The sequence below is a fragment of the Sinohyriopsis cumingii genome, chromosome 14, assembly GCF_028554795.1.
Source record: "Sinohyriopsis cumingii isolate HCF-2022 chromosome 14, ASM2855479v2, whole genome shotgun sequence".
Taxonomy (NCBI): Eukaryota; Metazoa; Mollusca; class Bivalvia; order Unionida; family Unionidae; genus Sinohyriopsis; species Sinohyriopsis cumingii.
In genome coordinates, this window is record NC_142974.1 from 26,767,555 (window position 1) to 26,789,600 (window position 22,046).

A 22,046-nucleotide genomic window follows, 5' to 3' on the forward strand; every position below is an offset into this window, starting at 1 on the left:
TGCCAAACAGCTTAGTCTTACTGATGAGAAACATACAATGAATATTCATAATTTTGTTCAGAGTAAAACGTTCACATTAAATACAACTGCTGAATAGATAGACTGTTCAGTGGAAATTCAGCAGCGGCTACGTTAAATGAGTGGCTACAATAAATGCCTATACATTATAAGTAGCGTTTCAGAGTTTCTGTTTTCAACCATTTCAGTTTTTGTTTTGATATTCAAAGTATACACTATTTTAGACCGATGTCTCCTCTGGTGATGTCACAGTATACTTTGGGGCTCGTCGCTTCAATTTATATGACCAAGGTTCTGTTGTAGCCGTTGACAACATCACACTTATGAATGGAACCTGTAGCGAGCATAAACCAGGTATCATTATTTGCATCTTTGTGATAAATACTAAAATGTATCTCTTGCTATTCATAACTGTTTAAATTTGTTGACAGGGCAGCCTTTACAAATCGATAAAGGTGCATGTCAATGTGAGTGCGTGTGTTGTTCTATTATGGTATTCTTTGTATTGGAATCAGTCCGTGTAATGAACAAGTCTAATAATATTTAAATAAAACAGGCAATACTTTTTCTTCCTTCTTACAGCCGGCATAATAATACAAATTACTAAGAAATAGTTTTGAGCATAGACAATATTTAACAATTTTATTGCACTGAACAAATTGATAAACCATCGAAATTTGAACTTAATGTCGAGAATAGTATTATTGAAATACAGTTAAATATATAAAATAAAATAGTTTAGTTTCTCTTGAAAAGGAATGATCAGTTACAATCGTGCTTTCTCGTAATCAATTAACGTCTAGACGTCATTGTGTAGGGAAGACAAATAGCTGATAATTTATTTTTCTTTCAGCATAATTTCGTCTTATTCATAACAAAAATTGCCAAATTGGCCCTTTCATTTTACCTTATACGCATTTCTTACTATATATTTTTTCATTTTGTCCATTCATAAAATGTTAACCGTGGAAACAGATAGTAATTACATATATTAGTAAGTAGTATTTATTATTTTAGTTCAGTGAGTTGTAACACATTTATATCTCAGATGCCCTTTAATATATTAGGCTTGTGTTAAAACTGATGTAGCTTATACAGTTGTCAGGCTACACACTATATACAGCACATGCTCTCTTCTCTGCCAAATTATACATTTTTTTATTACGGAAAGTTAAAGCATTTATTCATTTTGTACATACACCATACTTGCGATAGATCAGTCCATATAAAATATTGCATGAAACACTATAGTGTAGCACTGTAAACTTAAATGTGAATCTTTAATGCAGTGTGCCCATCAACGATGGTCCCGTGCAAAGATAATTATAAATGCGTCGCCAAGGAGAAGTTGTGTGATTTTACGTGGGATTGTTTGGATGGATCTGATGAGGGTCATGCCTACTGTAGTAAGTTTGTTATCTGCTGTGTATTAAATATAACTGGTGTAGAGACCTTGTACCCGTCCACATTAAACTATGCATGTTTCGGTACAGAGAGGCAGATTCCTCATCATTGCCTTAATTGATTGGCCATTTTTCACTCAATTCAAGTATTTTTGCTTGAACATAAGAAAACAAAATAATAACAGGACTGTGTTTTTGCATATTTTGAGGTACTTGCAATATTAGCTGCTTAAACATGTTCACAAAATATTATTGGGGTTTCGAGTCTAATGCACATAATATTTAAAAAAAACAATTCACGACGAATTTTTACAGATTATGTCAATAAGGCACTGTTCTATTAGGAATTGCATGTCTTCTCAATGGACCTGTGTTTATATGTTCAGTCGCCATTCATTAAACGTTTTAAATTACTCTGCTCCAAGCTCAAATGACTAACCGCGCTTCAATGAAGGTAGCCAAAAAGCAATGTTAGATCAGGAAAAAGACCATCTAATTTAATCAGAAGCCTTGGATGATATTAAATCAGTTGTTATCGTACTGGCTAGGGTGAACACAAGACGTATCTGATAAATTATTAGAGCAATACATTAGATTGTACCATCTACTGTTTAGGAATTGCATGTTTTCTCAACGGACCTGGGTTTATATGGTCAGTCGCCAGACATTAAACGTTTTAACGGTACCAGATACGACGCGAAATTACACAAATAACAGATCTAGTGAAAGCATGATCAGCCAATTCTTTACGTAAATACAATCTGTGGCTATTTACTTGTTTGCAAGACAACACTTGAGAAAGATATTTATATATTTATAGGGCAAATACAATAGGCATCTTTTTACTGAAGGTATCCAAAATCTTACTCAAATTTAGACACAGATAGGACGAGATAAATGTAAACACATATTCAGATGACGAAACAATGTTCCACAATGATACATTTTAACTTTCATTTTGCTTAATGCAGCAAGTGGTGATTTATGATTTAAATTGGCACCGATAACTTTTACACTGGATAACGTTTGATTTCTCCATATTCATACAAATATACATGGATAAGCTTGGGAACAGAATCGATCAGCAAATGATAAATTGGTGTACAGCTATATTAAAATGCTAGAGATCTAATTTACCTTTGAAAATTTCTGTATGCACTATTATTATTATTATTAGTATTAGTATTATTATTATTATTTCAGACGTTTCAATAGGGTGCAATTTTGAAACAAAATCAAAATGTGGATACACAAATATTTCATCTGGTGCTACATCATGGAATCAAACCGCAGGAAGTCTGTTCCAAATACCACAGTTTGATAACACATATGGAACAAGCCAAGGTCAAAAATACTTAATATTATAAACTTTTAACATACGTTTTCTTAGAATACGATGTCATATATATTTTGCGCATGTTATGTTCGTTATTATTCTGTTACGACTCTTTGATCTTACACAGAAAAGCGAAATCAAAACGTTGAGTAAAATTCAAGAAATAGTTTAATTATCTAGCTTACACAATGAAGAGGAACTTAGAGTGATGTGATTTAAATCCCAAACGATCCTAAACATTTTTAGTCTTGAATATGCCCATGAATCAACTCTCTTGGTGTATCACAATGATATTATCCATAGTATTTGTGAATTAATTCACAATACAAACAAGTTAATATTTAAACTCCAAACATCAATGAGCACTTTGTAATTCTAACGAATAATTTAAAACATAAATCCTCTCAGATTATGACTGAATAGAACCGAATGTCCGATATTAAGATCGGAAGAATTAGAATGGGTAAATGAGTATTTCTTCCGCCGTACATCCATCCCCTCGATGCTATGTTGCAATACCTTTCAACGTTTCCTTTATCACAATACATCCTAAAATAACCTATGTTGCAATACAACTCAAACATCACAACGAAAAGCAACCCCAAACTGTAAATAGGTTCGTTTTTAAAACCTTTTGTGGTCATAATCAGGTCAGAGTTTAAACATCAAACTGGAACAACTTATGTATAACTCAAATATGATTATTTTCTTACAAATATCATTTTTAGTTATGGACACACATTAGATATGTGATCTCTTTTTACAAATAATCATTACAATCTACAATTATGTATAAACGCTAAACATACAATATATATGTATATTCATTACAATGCATTCAATATGATTTTGTATGAGAGACGCAAAAACTCATTCATTCAGCTATGATTTTCTAGAGCACTTTCATACCTCCCTAAATATATATGTATGTGTGTATATGTATACAAAATGAATTCACGAATAATTGCAATAGCCGAACTTCAGGGTCTACCTTTATAAATTGCGTTATGCATATAGCAATTGTAATTTCCGTTTAATTGGCTCTTTATAAAACAAACTGTAACTGTTTCATCATTTTGTATTACAAAATCTATCCGGTAAATTTGATGTCTCGAAACCTAATTACTAGGTTATAATTTAATATTTTTAATGCCAGAGTATAATAAGCTTGGATGTTGCTAAACTCCAAATGTGACAAATTAAGCAAGTTTGATATAAACTTATAACCGCTTGTGTACTTAAATATAAAGTCATGTCCTTGTAAAACCTCTAAATTTAGCTTACGTAGCGTAATGTAGGAGATGCGTATCACGTAAATGTCGCTTTGCTCATCTTGCATATGATCATTACTTTATATTATATACATAGACTTTGTTAATGAAAGACAAATTGGATTCTCCCTTTTGTATGGAAACAGGTTCTTTGCAGTAATTATTTCAGTGGGAAATGGGTTTAATACAAAATATATAACATCATATTAACCTATGAACTAAAGTTAGAAGAAAACAAAACCCTGTTAAAAGCATATATAATAATCATCATATTCAAAAGGACCAAATTCTTATGCCCAGCAAATATTTTCATATTGGCAATGGAATGCTATTATAACATAAGGTAACATAACGATTTTGGAACTTGAGTTTGATATATTTTCGCTAAACTTTGCACTGGAACAACACTTTAACATGAACTGGTTTTTTTTCTCAGGTCATTTCGTTGTTGTCACAAATAGGCAAGACCCTTTGGACTATCTTGTCCAATATTCAACGCCTGTATTGATGGTATATAATCATGCGTCCTTGATATCTCCACTTGAAGACATTCAGTCAGAGTCTTGTGTAGAGTTCTATTATTACTTGAATGGAAGTGCGGTTCGGCCCAATCCTCTGTCGGCACAGCTATTGGTATACGTTAGCATTGGTAATCAGAAGACACTTGTGTGGTACGTTAAAAAATAAATGAGAATCCGTTTCATTTTCATTTGTAAATGTCTGGTTTCCCATTCATTTTGCATAATTAAGTTTAATTACCCGCATCCGGGAACCATATAAATTAACGGTATCAATTATTTTCCTAGTGATATCTTAGCGTAGCAAGTCACTTACTTAATTCAAAACTCATAACGACTGTCGTGTTAACGTAACAAACTTCATACACTTTTAAAACAGTTCCCCGATCCAAGCGACGTGGGAATTGAAATTGGCCTTAATTTTGCACAGCATTGAACTAAATTTCCATTCCTCGTCTATATGCACAATTATTTGTCTACTCATTCCAAAGGTTTCAATCTGATGAATAGTAAGAATCATAGTATTAAACACGCTATTTATATGGGATGAAATGGGTGTAAGTTGTAAAAGAATGATGGTAATCGTACAGTTAAGGAATGCAGTAGTATATTGCTCTCCATTTTGCAGATATGTTCGTATTCAAACGAACAGCATCCATTTACGAGACGTCGACAGATTCATTTCGTCCAATGATCAGCACATGAAAACAGTTAATCTCGTCCTAAATCCCATTTTACAATTCTTCTTTTGATCACCAGGTGTATTCACTATGTTGTGTTAAACAAATTATGATAGAAAAACGTAATCAGAATACATCATTTTCAGAAGGCCTTTACTAGCCTTTGTCATTTTTAATTAGACTGACGTTTCTCTGTTCCAGGTACGACCACGTAAATAGAACCATTAATGGATGGCTTAAAGGATGGGTGCCTGTTCCAAAGGGCAATGTCCGTGTTATCTTCGAAGCAAAGACAACCACCACGTTGGCCGTTTGGCCTGGTGTTGTCGCTCTTGATGATGTGTCTTTGTATAATAAGACATGCTCACGGCCACTAGACTGTGGACCAGATACGTTCAGATGCACCTTATCTCGGGTTTGCATACCATTATATTTACAGTGTGATGGCGGAAATGATTGTCTGGATGGATCCGATGAAGATAGCTGCAACAGTGAGTGGCACTAACACATATCAGCTTCATTTACTGGTTGTATGTACCTCCTCCTCCTCTGTTAGCTGCTTACTTACATGATTATATGCATGGTAGTTTATATGAATGCAGGTATGTTAGTATATGTGTGTATGGATGGATGGATAGATGGATAGATATATGTTGGAACAGTCGTGAGTCAGTGGTTAGTATGCCAGATTCCACAGACTAAGGTCTAGCGTTTGAATTAAATGCATAAATCTGGTCTGAATCGTCTCAGTTTGTGTCCAGGTGAGAAACTTTATGCCAGTTGCTATGGCACTGTATAACATTTGATGTGGGTTTTTTTTGTGCTATCATACATACTGTAGACTAAGAAACATACATGTATATATGTAGACGGGTTAGCATGCAAGTAGGTAAGTAGGGATGACCTGAGGTAATAAATTTCAATTGTCCAAGTATGGTAGGCAAGTAGCTAAATATATTCTCTACGTAGAGATAAAAATAAAAGTTAGTAATCTACATGCAAGCATGACAACTAGCATGGAATAGACGAGGAAGCATCGTTGACTATCCATGAAGTTCACTGAGGGCTAAAATCATTACAATCTACACATGCTATCAGTTTTCAGTTTATAGATTTTCGTACAGTTCATTCCCCTGCAGGTTTCTCCAGTTTCCGCATTGCAAATAGTACAATTTGTCAAAACATTAACACTGCAAAACCCTTTGAAAATATCGTAAACGAATGTTAACACAAAAGTACAACAGTGCACATATTAACTTGCTAACTGCATCATTTGTGTTATCGATCAAATTAAAGAATAACATATGTAACACAATTTTCGACTTTGAATGAAGACGACATCTACGGTTTAACGAGCAATTTATATCCTTTATCCGTATGTTCATAGAAATATTTTATCATTGCTCGTTTAGTTAATGGATAGTTAAATCAGCACTTGTGTATCATGTTTATATACAGGAAGGCAAACATTTGCTCGCGTCAATATATAGGGAAAAAATGGATTTTAAGACAGACAAAATTTTAATAACTTAGTAGTGGACTTTCGCTCTTCAAGGCAAACCCAATTATGAAGTCAGGCTTGTGGATGGTGACATGTCTTATGGAAGCATCGCAATATTTTACCAGGGACGATGGATACCTGTTTGCTATGATCAATATAACAGCTATACCATTACATCCCTTACCTGCAAAAGGCTGGGATACAGGTACGTGAAATGCCCATTTTGATATTTTTCTTTTGACTCAACAAAAATGTCCTCCAAGATGGTTTAGGTTGGTGAAGAGATGAGATCGATATTCATGAAGACAAGATAACAATGATGAGATGATATACTTCATATACATATACATATATATATATATATATATATATATATATATATATATATATATATATATATATATATATATATATATATATATACATACATACATACATACATACATACATACATTCTATTTATCATATATCCAAACAAAGTAATTAAAGTTACACTTTTTTCTGACACGTGAGTACTAATTTATTTGTCATTGCTGTTTGTTTTCTATTTTAAGTGGACAATTCCGATCAGGATATGCCAATTCCTGGCATAAAAATGTGACTGTAAGGATGTCAGTTACATGCAGTACCTATCATACAAACCTTTCTCAGTGTTCCATGTATGCAACAACATCATCATACTCGTGCAGTCTTTACCAAGCTGTACTGTGTAGTAACACAGGTATGTATATATCAGGCACGATGATACTAATACATGATCCTTTTCTTCTAACCGATTTCGTCATACCTGATTTTATATATATATAGTATCCATATTTTCTCTCTCTCTCTCTCTCTCTCTCTCTCTCTCTCTCTCTCCCTCTCTCTCTCTCTCTCTCTCTCTCTCCCTCTCTCTCTCTCTCTCTCTCTCTCTCTCTCTATATATATATATATATATATATATATATATATATATATATATGTATGTATGTATCTAGTCATTGACAAAGTTATATTACAAGGAACAGGAAAATTTAGATTTTTAAAAATACTCTTAGTATTATACAACGTACGTTTGGAAACGTACCCATGTCTGAAGTGTTAATTGTCATAATACAATGCATTGTTCTTGTGTTCCTTCAAGTGCTTGCATCATACAAAATGGTTCCACTTATTTATTAGTTTAAATGATCATTTTCCTAAGAAGCCTATGAAACACAAGTGGTTTATTTCTTTCAATATAACATCAAACTAGCATTGCAATACTTTTACTAATTGTAAGTACAAGCATACTGTACACTCTCTTGGTCTCATATGATATGAATGGTTTCAATGTCTGTAATCTGTACACTTTCATTTTAAATATTCCCCTGTTGCCACATCATTATATAAATGGCTTATCAACTGCATACAACTTGCAAAATACTTTATTAGTGTTTCAAATGAATTCAGTTAGGTTTCTTATGTAATTCTATCATTTATAATGTATTCGTCAGTTGTAATTTGTTTTACAGGTAGAGTTGTATATGCCGGGCGTACATGTTGATGCATTTTCCTCTATTCGCACATGATGTTATCATATTTTTCTTTTCCAGAATGCTTCTCTGGAGAACGTATTTGCCCCAACTCCACCAAATGTGTCCCTGCTCAGTATTTCTGTGATGGGATTCCAGACTGTCTTTCAGCCGGGGACGAAATGAATTGCGGTAATCACAACAAGTTTTATTTGAAAACATGAATAGAAAATGTGATTTCATTTTTATCCACTGAGCAAACACTAAAATAGCTTTTTGATGTTTCTCTTTTAGCCACATTTGATCGCTTGTCGGTTCAACGGACATTGCAGTATGTTCATTTTGTTTCTGTAGACATTTGTAAGCAACAAAGAAAGACGCTAAGAAATAGTAACATATATATGTGAAACATGCGAAAAAAAGCAAGTGAGACAAGATACTGATACGTTTTTGGTTATATGATCTACATCAAAAGGACATTTGATTCTGCGAATGAGGAAATGAACGGGAGATACTACCTCGTGTTGGGTTCGCTAAACATTATTTCGTAAGTTCTGACCCAATGCTATGCGTTTCTGTAATGTGATACTAAGCTATTGAATATAAAAGGTTTGAGTTTGTACTTTTTGTGATATTTGTACCGTTTTATTTACTTAACATAACATTTCCCATGCACTTTTAGTTACTTGCACTCGATCAGAATTTGAGTGTGCAAATCACCAGTGTATCCCAGTTTCTCAGAGATGTGATGGGACTGTACAGTGTAGAGATGCTTCAGACGAGTATCGCTGTGGTAGGTAGTACCATGCTTTCATATTCAACATGTCACACATACCAATGTGAAATAATATTACTCTTTCAAACCATTTATTATTTATTAAAATTCTGCCAATGAAATATAGTTCAGATTGACGTATTATATACTGCGATGTACCGATTCAATTTAATATATATATATATATATGTATATATACTATGCTATCTGGAGATGAACCATACACAATGTTCTGACCTTGCAATTTGTATAGATGCATTTTGTGTCCACCGAAAAGAACTAAACGTTAATTTCAGTTACATCAGAAGGAATCAACAGAAAGATTTATTTCATTCTGACTGTTTTGTGCTGATGCTAAATTAAATAATCTTAACTTTATTGACAAAATTCAATAAGTAATCTATTTCTTTTTTCCGTCCGAGAATCACTAGACTAGACGTTTAGATAAACAACCTGAATCAATATTTTATAATACATTATTAGAAGCAAAGCTCAAAAACATATTGCTTGTTCAATCGGTCAAAGAAGTATAATTGAATATGGCACTGCCTCTTTTATATTGTTCAGTAAAATCAGGGCATATAAATAATCAACAGATCTCAAATACCGTATGAAGGTATGATAGAACTATACATCAGTATTAGCCTTGTACAAAATAAGTAGAACACGTAAATGCTACAGATAAAGCATTCTGATTTATTTTTATGCTGATGGGGACAGGGTATTTGCAAAATGTTAAAGAAATGAATATTTTAAGAGAATTTATGTTTTGCGTTTTTTCAAAATGAATTGAAACTACTAACTCATAAGAACCTTACCCTCCTGCAAAAACGCAAAGTTTGATTCGTAATTGACATTACTTGCTAATTTCCAAATAATCATTATTGTTTGCATAATTTTGTTATTTATTTTTCAGTGATAATCGAAGACGGAAATGGCACAGTTTCTGTACTTCACTCTGTCTCTGATTATCTACCAGTTTGTGTTACAAATATAACAACTTCTTTGGCCAATCTCCTATGCAAGCTCTCTGGTCGAGGGTAGGTTCACACATATGTACATATATGCGTATATATATATATATATATATATATATATATATATATATATATATATATATATACCAAGATTGATAATGGCACAAATTCGAAAGGTTTCCCAGCGTTTCGAACTAAGCAATGTCTTCGTCTAGTGACAAAAGACAATTTACATATACAAAATAAACATTTAACATAATACCTATGAAATATTGTCTACTCCAACATACCAGAACCACTAGCGGTAATTTACAACATTATATATATCACAAGAAAAGAATTCTTTATTTTTGACTCCATAGTCCACATTATGATATTAAAATATCAAATAATAACGTATTGCAGACATATAAGATCATATCTATCTTATATGCAAATATGTATAAGCATAGAACGGCAGACAACCTGATTTGCATATTTATGGATCTTATTAAATCAAACATCAATATGGAAATAAATTAAAAATCTTTCATTGAAGACCATATGACAGAAGTTTACATAATTATTCAACACAATCTTTGCCAAAGTAAATCGCATATAAACGAATATAGCACATCTTGGAATCACTTAATAAATAAAGAATCAAACACAAAGACCGCAACAACACATGGTATATTACTAAATTTTATTTACTTTTTCCGAATTTGTTGAATGTAAGTCCTTTAAATTTCAGAACCGTATGAAATTATGCATTATATTGCAAAGTTGGAATATTATCTTTTTTGCTTTCTTTAAAGTTAAAGGGCATACGTTCCCACCTTTCGATTTTATTTTTACAGAATTTCAACATCATTTACGTCAGCAACAAGAGCTGTCGAGGGACTAAAATTAATAGCAAACTCATCTGCAACTGGAACACCAATCCCTGGGTTTCTGACATCATTGTAAGTATCATTATTTCTAGTGGAAGATCAAACGTCTCTCTTTACAGTGACAACGAAGAATAGTAGACATAGATGAGACAAGTAAAACGCATGACATGGCAGTTAAAATATATACATTGCAGTTCCTTTGAAAACATTTGTTTAGCATTTAAATGTAATGGCTTTGCTTATACTAATGTAAAATATACATATAATTTTACAAATGTGTAATTATTACAACAGACACAATAGTCTAGCGTGTAGGTCGTTTCAATTCCATTCCAAATAACCATCAAAATGTTTCTGTCAGGTAATTTGTGCTTTTATTCTTGTAGTAATAAAAGAACGTGAAAGCTGAATGAAACTGTAACAGTAGCTCATGACAACATTAAAGACATTGTCGTAAGGAATATAACATGAAGAATTATTAGCCATTTTCTAGAAGATAATGTATAAGTGAATACGTGATTGGGTAATATATATATATATATATATATATATATATATATATATATATATATATATATATATAGAGAGAGAGAGAGAGAGAGAGAGAGAGAGAGAGACACAGACAGACAGACAGACAGAGTTCATGTTAATAGTAATGTTGTATTGAAGAGATTTGATCAAGAATTGCTTAAACCAAGGTAATAATATTTTCATTGTAATGTAGAGTAAACAGAAACTATTGCCTGTTCTAGAAGCATTGACCTAGATACGCGGAATCAACACGCTTATTTGCATCCAACTATTAAAACTAATACAAGATCATTCAAACGGTGTAAATATATATGTAAGCTGCTAGTAAATGAAGAATGTATAGCTTGAGCTATGCCTTACTCTTACATAACAGACTGCATGTAATGATAAAGCTTAAGATTGATCTTGTTAGAATGTTGCTTTTTTTTCAACGGTAAGACCTCAAGCTGAAGTTAATTTGAACACGGAATGGTAACGAGTCTAGTTTGATCTTTTCTTGTTCGCGTTTTATTTCAGAGAGGAGTCATGTTACCCCATTGAAATAAGATGCGCTATGTACGGTAGGTAAACGTTTCAATTATTTCATGAATGATTTGAAAATTGTTAATTATTTTTGTGTCATTTCGATCGTTCAATTTAGAAGAAAGACAAAACAAGTAATTGATGAATGATGGTATGTGGTTGAATGTCTTTTGACAAAATACTTCTTATTGGAAAAGTAGATAAATATTGAATATTTCGAACCACATCCTTTTATAGACATTCGGTAACATATTATGATAATTTTATTATGTGATTAAAATTTGTTTGTTCGAGTCTATGTCTATGTAATGCAACAGACATATCAGTAGCCATATTCCTTAAATTATGTAGATAAGTATGCACAAAAATACAGTAGAAAATCTGCACGCTGACGAACAAAAACCTTATGTTTTTTACGTTGAATACTATTCTATAAATGCACGTATTTGTTTAAATATATCAATATGGTAGGATATTAAATCGTATACGCACACACAGAGATTAAACTTGGCGTAATCATCATTGATCACTAAGGTTTGACAAATTGTAAATTCGTTTCTATTTAAATGCTTAAATTGAAAACGGAATGGTTTCAAGTGAAAGCTTAACTGATTTTAGCGTATAAAAACCATTCTATATATTTGTATGATTAGAGAAGAACCTATTTTCGTATATAATGAGTTTGATAAATGAATATATTGCTGCATTTTTTCTTTTCTTTCTAGAATGCGGAACCAGCTATTTGACAGACAGTGTCGTTTTGCCAAAGATACTATACGGTCGTGAAGCCACACTGGGCCAGTTTCCATGGCAGATTGCCCTGTATGGCTATTCTAGTTTTTACTGTGGTGGATCTATAATCCACCCAAACTGGGTGCTGACAGCTGCTCATTGTGTTGAGTAAGTTTACATGGTATGCAATATGTCATTATGGGAACATTGGTGTCAGTAACACTACAAGATACTGTTAGATTAGGATGTTTTCGATATTCTGGGATTTGAATCAATGCGCCGATTGTTTTTCTCTGTCCTTCTGAAGAAGTAAACCCGTCCTGCATTAATCGTCCAATTTAGCCCATTCAGCAAATAATCTTTGCTAAAAAAAATAAGCAACTATAGCTCGTAACGTATTATTAAGCGTACAATGTTCCCTTGTATATTGTGGCCAGTTACTGCAGAGTTTTATTATTGTCGACATTAAACAATAGTAATCTTCGACTCAACCTGTAGGTTAAATTGCATTATATTTGATCAGAATATCATGCTAAAACCTGGCACAATATATTGTATTATTTTGTTTAGTTTATTCTGCCACTTAAATATTGAATGATCAATATTAAATACTTACATTTATAAAACTAAGGTTATCTATTGATCTACTGATCAATGCATGAGTGGATAGATGAAAAAACGGAACACAGTATTTTCTTAAATATGTTTCAGTGATGGTTCTACATTCAAGATCAGACTTGGCGCAGTAGACCTGAATGACATATCGCAAGGGCTGGAAAAGCAGGTGTCACGGATATATATCCATCCTTCCTATATTAGTTTCAGAGCCTATGATATGGCCCTCTTGTATTTTTCAACACCAATTGTGATGAATGAATACATTCGTCCGGCATGCTTGTCTTCTCGGCAGTTCTACCAAGAGTTACTGGATAAAACGACCGACGCAGAGTGCTATGTAACTGGATGGGGTCGCACAGAAAAAGTTGTTTTTACTAGTGAGTAATTTATTAGTCTAAATCTATCCCATTTAAGAATGCAGTTGCTTACTTGCATATGTTAAATTGTTTTCAGTTTATTACAAATGACAGTTGTTACGTCTATTCATGCAGACCTTAAACAAATATACTATAGGTGAAACCTCATCTGTCAACGAGTTACAACTAACATGTAGCTAGTTCTAATTGCGAAATACAAAATGATATATCCGCATATATTGAGAAACATGGTTGTCGTTTTGTAAAAGAAGAACGTCTGCACTGTATCCGACGTCTGTAAATGCTTTGTATAGATATTAGTTCAGTTCTAACTCTATTTAACATTACTTTCATTAGATTGCATTTTTACAATATACTTCAAATAATATTTCTCGTTTCTTATTTGTGTTGGTTCTTAATCCCACATTTTTGTCATATTCTGAAATGAGACTATGGCATTCCTTAACCGGATGGTCTTCCCTTTTGTACCTAGTCATAAAAAGGTACACTTCTGATTCTAACCATTTTTGGTGCCGATGTTGAAGGTCGCTTATCACCAAGTCTGGGTTTGAAAGCATTAGTAATGAAAATGCGTTTTCCAATTTAATGATTTGTCTTGTTATAATTTGTTAAATGTTTATAATTCAGTACCTTTATAGGTTTCATATAGCGCAGTGCAAATTTGCGGTCATAATGTCATGCAATGAAATTTATAATATACCAAGTTTGTTTCAGCTTTATAAGCAAGACAGATAGAGATGTACAGAGATAGATAGATATAAACAACACATGTTTGAAAAATCGGTTCCAGTAAATACGTTTTGCAAGTGACGCAGTATGAAACTACCATATAATATATACATGAAAGGATGGAACTTTAATCAAGGGAGATTAAACCGTTGTATCTCAATGAAAACAGCCTACTGAGAATGTAATATATATATATATATATATATATATATATATATATATATATATATATATATATATATATATATATATATAAAGAGTCACTTAAGATTCACTGACGAGGAATTACTAAGACAAGGTTTGATTATACAAAGGCTTCAATATTGTTAGGATTACATTGATTCGAATGCTATAAAATGCAAGGAGATATTTTTATATGATGTCGGTCCTTTGCAGATGAGTTACCAAGCAAGCTTCAAATGACTAAGATATATCTCATTGATTACCAAGACTGCAAGCAGATTTGGACCTTTGGAATTCAAAACACGACTGTATGCATTGACAACGCAAACCCTGGCCTTCCAGTATGCAATGTGAGTTCATGATCACGTAATACATTTGCTTCGAAACAAAGACATTGACTACAAAGTAAATTTTAAATAGATGCAGAGATTCATTATTCATTGCGGTGCATACAAGATAGAAGACTTGTGACATATTGCATTATATGCTGCGTTTCATTATGCTTTGTTATCTAAAATAGGATAATTCTTGCAAATATGTCCTGAGAAAAAAGAGTCAAATAAGACGAACAGTCTCGAACGTTAAGAGATATTCCAATTTGATTTTTTTAAATGTTCATTTGTATAAATGAATGAAATTGAAAGTTGCAATAATATCATAAAGCGCATGTTTTGTTTCTAGTAATTTCTAATTGTTTATTTCTTTGCAGTTAAGAAAACATATATAGTAAAACTATTATGGAAGGTTAAACTCCGCAATAATGAATGGTATTAATTCAATAGCAATTATGACTGAAAAAAAATGTAATTATCTAGTAACTAATTAGACTGTAGATATACATCTTGTAGATATAGGTTTTATCTGTATAAGGTCTTCTTTGAATGTTAACAGGGAGATTCCGGTGGTCCATTGGTATGCAGAAACAAATACGGGCGCCTGCAATTATTAGGTGTGACAAGTTTTGGACACGTGTCATGTACACATAACGATTATCCAAATGGCTACCAACTGGTATATCCTTACATGAATTGGATCCGGGGTGTCACAGGTATATACTTTCCATATATCTTTCAACCTTTCTCTTGTTTTGATTTTTCACTTAATTTGTCTGTCTTGTCCCTGTTGATTACTGTATGGTATAATATATAACTTTGCCATAATTACAGCCTAGTTCTTGTCCTTTACTCATGAAAAGTTTTACGAAACACTTGGGGCGACAAAATGACACCCAGACCCACCCACAGGCACACGTATATATATATATATATATATATATATATATATATATATATATATATATATATATATGAGAGAGAAAAAGAGAGAGTTGCATTCAGATCACGTATTTTGTATTTTGTAATAAAAACTCAAACTTCTTTGGTTCGGTTTTGCTATGATATTATGTAGGATTGGTTTTCTTATGTAATGAATATATCAAATTATGTACATTACGATGCTTACGATAAGAAACAATTATTATATTTCAATATCGTTTTGACTGACAAGAAAGCACTTTTGTTAAATAAAATATTAGCTTGTTTTATGAATGGGTCAGTTTATTTTTGAAAACAAAAATGTACCAGCCTAATATAAAAGCTAGCTAAAAATTACCTTTTGACGTTATAAATGTCCCCGTCTTGAAGTATACAGTGCATAACGAACACCTAATAAACTGAAATAATTATATCTTTGTTATTTGTTTCAGGCCTGAACTTTACAGACTTCGACTTCTAGGAAGAAAGGTTTTAAGAATAAGTACAAATGTTGTAAATAATAAGCAGCATAAAGTGTTGCTTATGTAAGGATTTATTAATTTTCAATCAAAACTAACCATTTTCCTTATTAATTTTCAATCAAAACTAACCATTCTCCTTTCGCAGTTATTTCAGTCTTCTTATGTATCACTTAAAATTATATCGAATCGCATTAGCAAGCAAATCTGAATAGACGCTTTCTTTGGTACTTTATTTACATGATATCATCTTTCTCAGAAAATGAGTCATGACAGAAATAAATCTTAGAATCTTTGTATATATTATATTCCTGTAATTAGTACATGTATCACATTTTATAAACAGCACCAATAGATTATGATCAGGTATTATGACTGACAATGTTGCTTGAACTATATTTTTATTTTAATACAAGACTGTCCTTAATGAGTTATACCATGTATTGTGCCGAATTATTTGTATTCCAAAGATTGAGATCAAGGGTGCTTTTGCACTGTAGACTCATTAAAATATTATCGGCCAGAACTTTGTCCCGATATGCTAATCTCTTTCAGTCTAACAATGTTTTCTGAGCAATACGAAATGAACTAGAATGAAAGTTGCCAAATTTATTCACAAGTCTTCCTAGGTCAACGTAATCGTCTTTTGTACACTAAAAAACGTATTTAAGACAATTTCTTAATACGTAACGGATCTGTTCTCTGGAATTCGATCAAATTTAAAAATATTTCAGACTGAGAAAGTCTAATTTGTTTTACGTCTCATGGTTGTTGGAATAATGTTTTTATCAGACTTAATAATATTATGAATATATTATGTATTGTTTTATTACCAAATAATATTATGAATATATTTTTCTTCTGCTTTATTACTAAAAAATATTGTGAATACATATTTGTATTATTTTATTATTAAACTTATACCTAAAGCACATATTAATATGCATACTATGTTTGCACTTACACCACTGAAATTATGTGCATATGTTCAAACATCATCAAAACCTACATTGATGTGATATCATCATATATTTTAAAACCAATATGTTCTGCCAATCGTACAATAACCTCTACTCCCTAGTATGTGATTGTCATTAGTATGCTATAATTTTTCATACTTTTCCACTCTGTGTCTGGTTCCATGGTTTCAAATACATACTTGTGCCAACATTTGTTGAATTCTAAATCTAAATAGTAGCTTGAAAATAAACCATACAACAGCCACCTATGCCATCTGAAACATGTTGCTATTGATGCATTTTATAAGTCATTGGAAAGATTTGTAGGAAGCCAGGTCAACGGACTCCGTCCAGCTGTTGCTACTCAGTCTATATCATTCTGGAATAATGATAAAGATAGGAAGATACACGTAGTCATTATATGCACATACCCTTGTTAACTCATGTTACTTTTAATGAAAATGATGCCCAACATGGTATCTAATATATGCTGTTTTGCACCTTTGAACACAATTGCTTTTAATAAACTGTTTTGAGAAAATCGTTAATGGTGACATATAGATGGAATCTTATTTAAATTTCTCTTTCCTACAAATATACCAACTACGAATATTTTGAATCCTGTTAATAAAATATTTATATAATCTTTCTTAAACAGTTGAAAGACTATCATGAAAAGAAATTTTCGACTTGTACTGAAGTCATTTTGGTACTTTATAAAGACATGGTTAATCTTTCCGTATGAGTGGTAATCTGAATTTCTTTTAAGGAAGTTTATTTTCAAGAGTTTTAGCATATCCATAAACATGACATACTATGTTTTACTTACTTTTTTCCTGGACGAAAATGTTTCTTTTTCTTCTCACTGCTAATGTCACCAATGGGCGATACTATTTAAAGCTGCATGGCTGCTCTTCATAAACCTTGAGCGAATTTTTCGTGATGCAAGCATAAATCCTACGGTCTATTTGATCATTAATTACACTAATCATTATCCGACATTTAATGGATACTTTGACCGTTTATATTTTATTTTCTAGAACCTCCCATGAACGTTTTGAACAAAGTGACAGATGATTTTGCTAAAATAATCCTCGTAACTTTGGAAAAATGTTTAAGTTACAATTGTTTCCTTTCGAGGACCACAAGAGCTTTTATCGAAGCCATCTTGAAATGTATATTAATACTTAATTAGTATTTTAACAATATCATGAAAAATTTATACACTGCATTTTGAGCATTTGTGACAGTTTTGTACGATGACCTTTTCATCATCTGATATACATTTGTTTTCTTACAAATAATAAACATACCAAGAACCTGCATAATTTTCTTTCTTCATTCGAGATTGTTTTAAGGATTTTAGAAAGCAGATAACAGTATATTTCAATTGTTAGTTATTTCTAATTATCTAAAAGCTTCGACAATAAAGACAAAATCTGTTTAATTGCCAGTTTCGTTAAACAACAGTTCTTCCTCGGATCACAGTTTACACACCCTTCTGTTACTTTCACCACATGCATAAATGTCTGGTGCCTATCCAATGATCTTAATGTACTGTATACGATGATACACTAGGTGAATACATCTAGTCCAAAATTTATTAAATGACTTAGACTCTCATTTTTTCTAATTAAGAGCCCTATTTACTTGATAATCAATTCTGGAAGTTTTCTGCGCAAATGGAAATTTGCCAATATTAAATGCAAAGAAACGAAAGGGAGATTCAGAAAAACCTAAACTGTTTATACGTAATACGATGCATTGAAAAATATATTGATAAGATTATGTTTAAGTGTTAGTTTTACTATTGACAAAACAAAATTAAATTCTACTGAAACATCTACAAATACTCATACGAAATGATTCTACGGTATCTATCTATATATCTATCGATCTATCTATCTATCTTTCTATCTATCTATCAATCAATCTATCTATCTATCTATCTATCTATCTATCTATCTATCTATCAATCAATCTATCTATCTATCTATCTATATATATCTATCTATATATATAGCCAACCAGGAAATAAGACCATGCCCAGAGCAATGGACATGAATTACAGTCAAAACTTAGGAAAAGCAGCGCTTATTCATTGACGCTAAATCTTGTGTATAGATACATGAATACTATGTAACAAACAAACAGAGAATGAAAACGTTATCTTCAAACAGATTATAAACTCATACCTAGTGCAGAGAGTAACGATGCCTAATACTTATTTAGAGCACCGTGTTCCATTAAGCGTTAATTTGGAGGGGGTGGGTGATGGTAGAGTGGATTAGGGCACTGGTGGATGAATGCAATGTGATACGTGCCTTAGGCACAGAAAGGATTCGCCTGCATTGATGGAGAGAATTATCTTAAATTGTTTGATCATATCTGTGTCATTCGTTATCAACCTACTACATCTCGTGTGTCCAAATAGGCAATGGGAGATCGATCATGGAAGAAAGAGAGGGGGTGGGTGGATATGACAAATCCTAGTGTTGAGATTTGAGAAGTTTGTATGAACGTCTATGTGGCACACTTCCATGAGTTCTATTCCCTGCAAGAATGCTGCCTTCAGTTAAGTTCCATAAAACAATTTGAAAGGAATCACAATCGAAAAGATAGACTTCCTATGTCAGAACCTATTTTGTGTGTTGGTCCTCTTATGCAGACATACTCTCAGTATTAATGCATATTATTGGCATATCGGTGAAAAATGAGATTTAAAAAGTAATTCTTAATGCATTACAGATAACGAAAACTATGATTTAAAAATATAATCATAATAAGTCGGTGGAGAAGTAATGAAATAAATTGAATTTTCAAGGTGTTTATAGTCGGCGTCATCACCAACATCATCACAGGAATCAAGTGAATTTGAGAAAACATGATCCAAAATCGATCTAAATCTGACTGAAATAAATGTAGAGAATTTAATTCCATTCGAGCTATTTAACATTTCTTTCGCTAGTTTCGTTGCAAAGGAGACCTTTTAAAAACTAATCAAAGCAACTACTAATTACTTATATCCCATTTTTATCACTATTTGGTTTTGCTACTTATTATCCGCCCTTCGTACCAATTCACAATGCTAACCACATCCGATATCTACTAGATCGCAAGTTACTGTTTTGCTTCAAATTGTTGTATTCCGATGCTTTCCAATTTTGTAACTCTTTTTATGGGTATCATTGAGATAATGTCACTGCCAAAATCATAGTCCAAAGCTACGTTTGGATCAGATATGGATCTGATATGGATTGTTGGAATTTTGCTACAAGGTTTACATATGTGTCATTACCATGCGTCCTAAAAATGCGACCATTGGCTTTCTAACAGTGTAGACTACTTTCCATGTTAATGACGTTTTGTTTTCAACTTTTATACACAAGAAACAGACTACTTATAATATATTCATTTTGGTTTACCTTTGCAGTCAATGCATCATTCAAAATGAAGCCTGTCTTCAGTGATTCATGCATACACTTTGACTCCTTTATACTGTGTGTACATATTGTACCTCGCAAATCCAGCCGTACTAAAAGAAGAAAACGTCTTATCCTGTCAAGTTTTATATAGACCAAAGTCAGTAACTCGAGCCCATTACCTCAATTGATATCACTGGTTGTCGCCCGTTTTTAGCTTCTTTGATGTACAGCCTACATGTCTTACAATTTATCCTTCGACAATCAAGCCATTTTATGTTCCTATGGGCCCATCGAACCTACATTTTGGATTTATTGTGCGGAATTATCGATCCACTGCAGGTTGTACGCTTTATTTTAAAATTTCTGCCAGTTCTTTAGTGATTTGTCTCTTGTCGAGGCTTCGCCTTGTAAGACCACCATCCTCCAACGCTATCGTTGACCTAATACAAGCTCATTACGAGTTATCGTACCTTTGATTTTATTCGCTTACTTCGGCCTCGACGAAATTCGGAAGTGTTGCTTGATAATCGTTGCCTATTTTATTCATATTTCACGCTGTTTTGATAAAATTATAGTTTATTTATTAACTAAGCATTGTCCATAAGTTTATCACAGGGACATAGGCTTCTGATAGGACACTTTCATTGATCTGTTAGTTACGACAGTGTTTTAGAGACCTTGTAATTTCTACACATTAATAGTTTCTGCTTTAGTTACTGGGGCTTTTTTGTGTCGTTTCAGCAGAATGTAAGTCTAAGAGATTTATATGCAACTTCAGAGCATGGAAGTCTACCATGACTCTTGTTTTGTTTTTACTCCGTATAAACACTTTTTCGATATGCAGCGTCTTTCATAGTAGTCAATGGAAGATTGGGTTTCAGTTTTAGGTAATTATTAATCAGTATATACTGATTTGACAATATTTATGAGAGTAGCTAGTTAGTCATATACTAGTTTGTCTTCCTTTGCGCTGTTTTCATCATGCATCTTTTCGGGATCTTTCTGCAAAAAGCTTCAATATATTTTTCGCTAGTCCAAGATGTTTATTATTCACATGAAACGCACGTTCACAGCAATCGTCCTTTCGGCATTGAAGTGAACGAAAGCGGAATAAATCAAGGGATACAACCCTACAGATTGTTGTTGGCGATACCAACTCATTGTGGAGTATTCGCCAATTTTAGGTAGCCCACTAGGCGTAAGTCCCCCAGCATGGCTAAACATGGCTTTCGGGCCTGAAAGTTCGGGCGCATAGGGTTCATGCCGGATTCATTAGAACCAACTCATGATACTGCCGATGTCGGCCGTCCAGCAGTCGCTGGCCATCCTGATATCAACAACCATCCAGCCGACATCGACAGTCCAGTCGACACCGGCAGTCTAGCGACACCAGC

General features: G+C 32.7%; 1 protein-coding gene across 2 annotated transcripts in view; it reads left to right on the top strand.

Annotated features, from left to right (window-relative positions):
* Positions 1-18,555, top strand: part of LOC149783472 (MAM and LDL-receptor class A domain-containing protein 2-like) — a 131,478-nt gene extending 112,923 nt beyond the window's left edge. For both annotated transcript variants that reach the window (XM_089931712.1, XM_089931713.1), the window contains 17 exons: positions 243-372; positions 1,308-1,424; positions 2,625-2,765; positions 4,465-4,699; positions 5,428-5,717; positions 6,782-6,932; positions 7,282-7,448; positions 8,302-8,412; positions 8,903-9,013; positions 9,912-10,035; positions 10,812-10,916; positions 11,892-11,935; positions 12,623-12,797; positions 13,341-13,624; positions 14,750-14,886; positions 15,428-15,584; positions 16,242-18,555. In XM_089931712.1, the coding sequence (XP_089787838.1) occupies positions 243-372; positions 1,308-1,424; positions 2,625-2,765; positions 4,465-4,699; positions 5,428-5,717; positions 6,782-6,932; positions 7,282-7,448; positions 8,302-8,412; positions 8,903-9,013; positions 9,912-10,035; positions 10,812-10,916; positions 11,892-11,935; positions 12,623-12,797; positions 13,341-13,624; positions 14,750-14,886; positions 15,428-15,584; positions 16,242-16,270 (2,508 nt within the window). In that variant the 3' untranslated portion in view covers positions 16,271-18,555. The remainder of the gene's footprint in view (positions 1-242; positions 373-1,307; positions 1,425-2,624; positions 2,766-4,464; positions 4,700-5,427; positions 5,718-6,781; positions 6,933-7,281; positions 7,449-8,301; positions 8,413-8,902; positions 9,014-9,911; positions 10,036-10,811; positions 10,917-11,891; positions 11,936-12,622; positions 12,798-13,340; positions 13,625-14,749; positions 14,887-15,427; positions 15,585-16,241) is intronic.
* Positions 18,556-22,046: the final 3,491 nt, after the last annotated feature.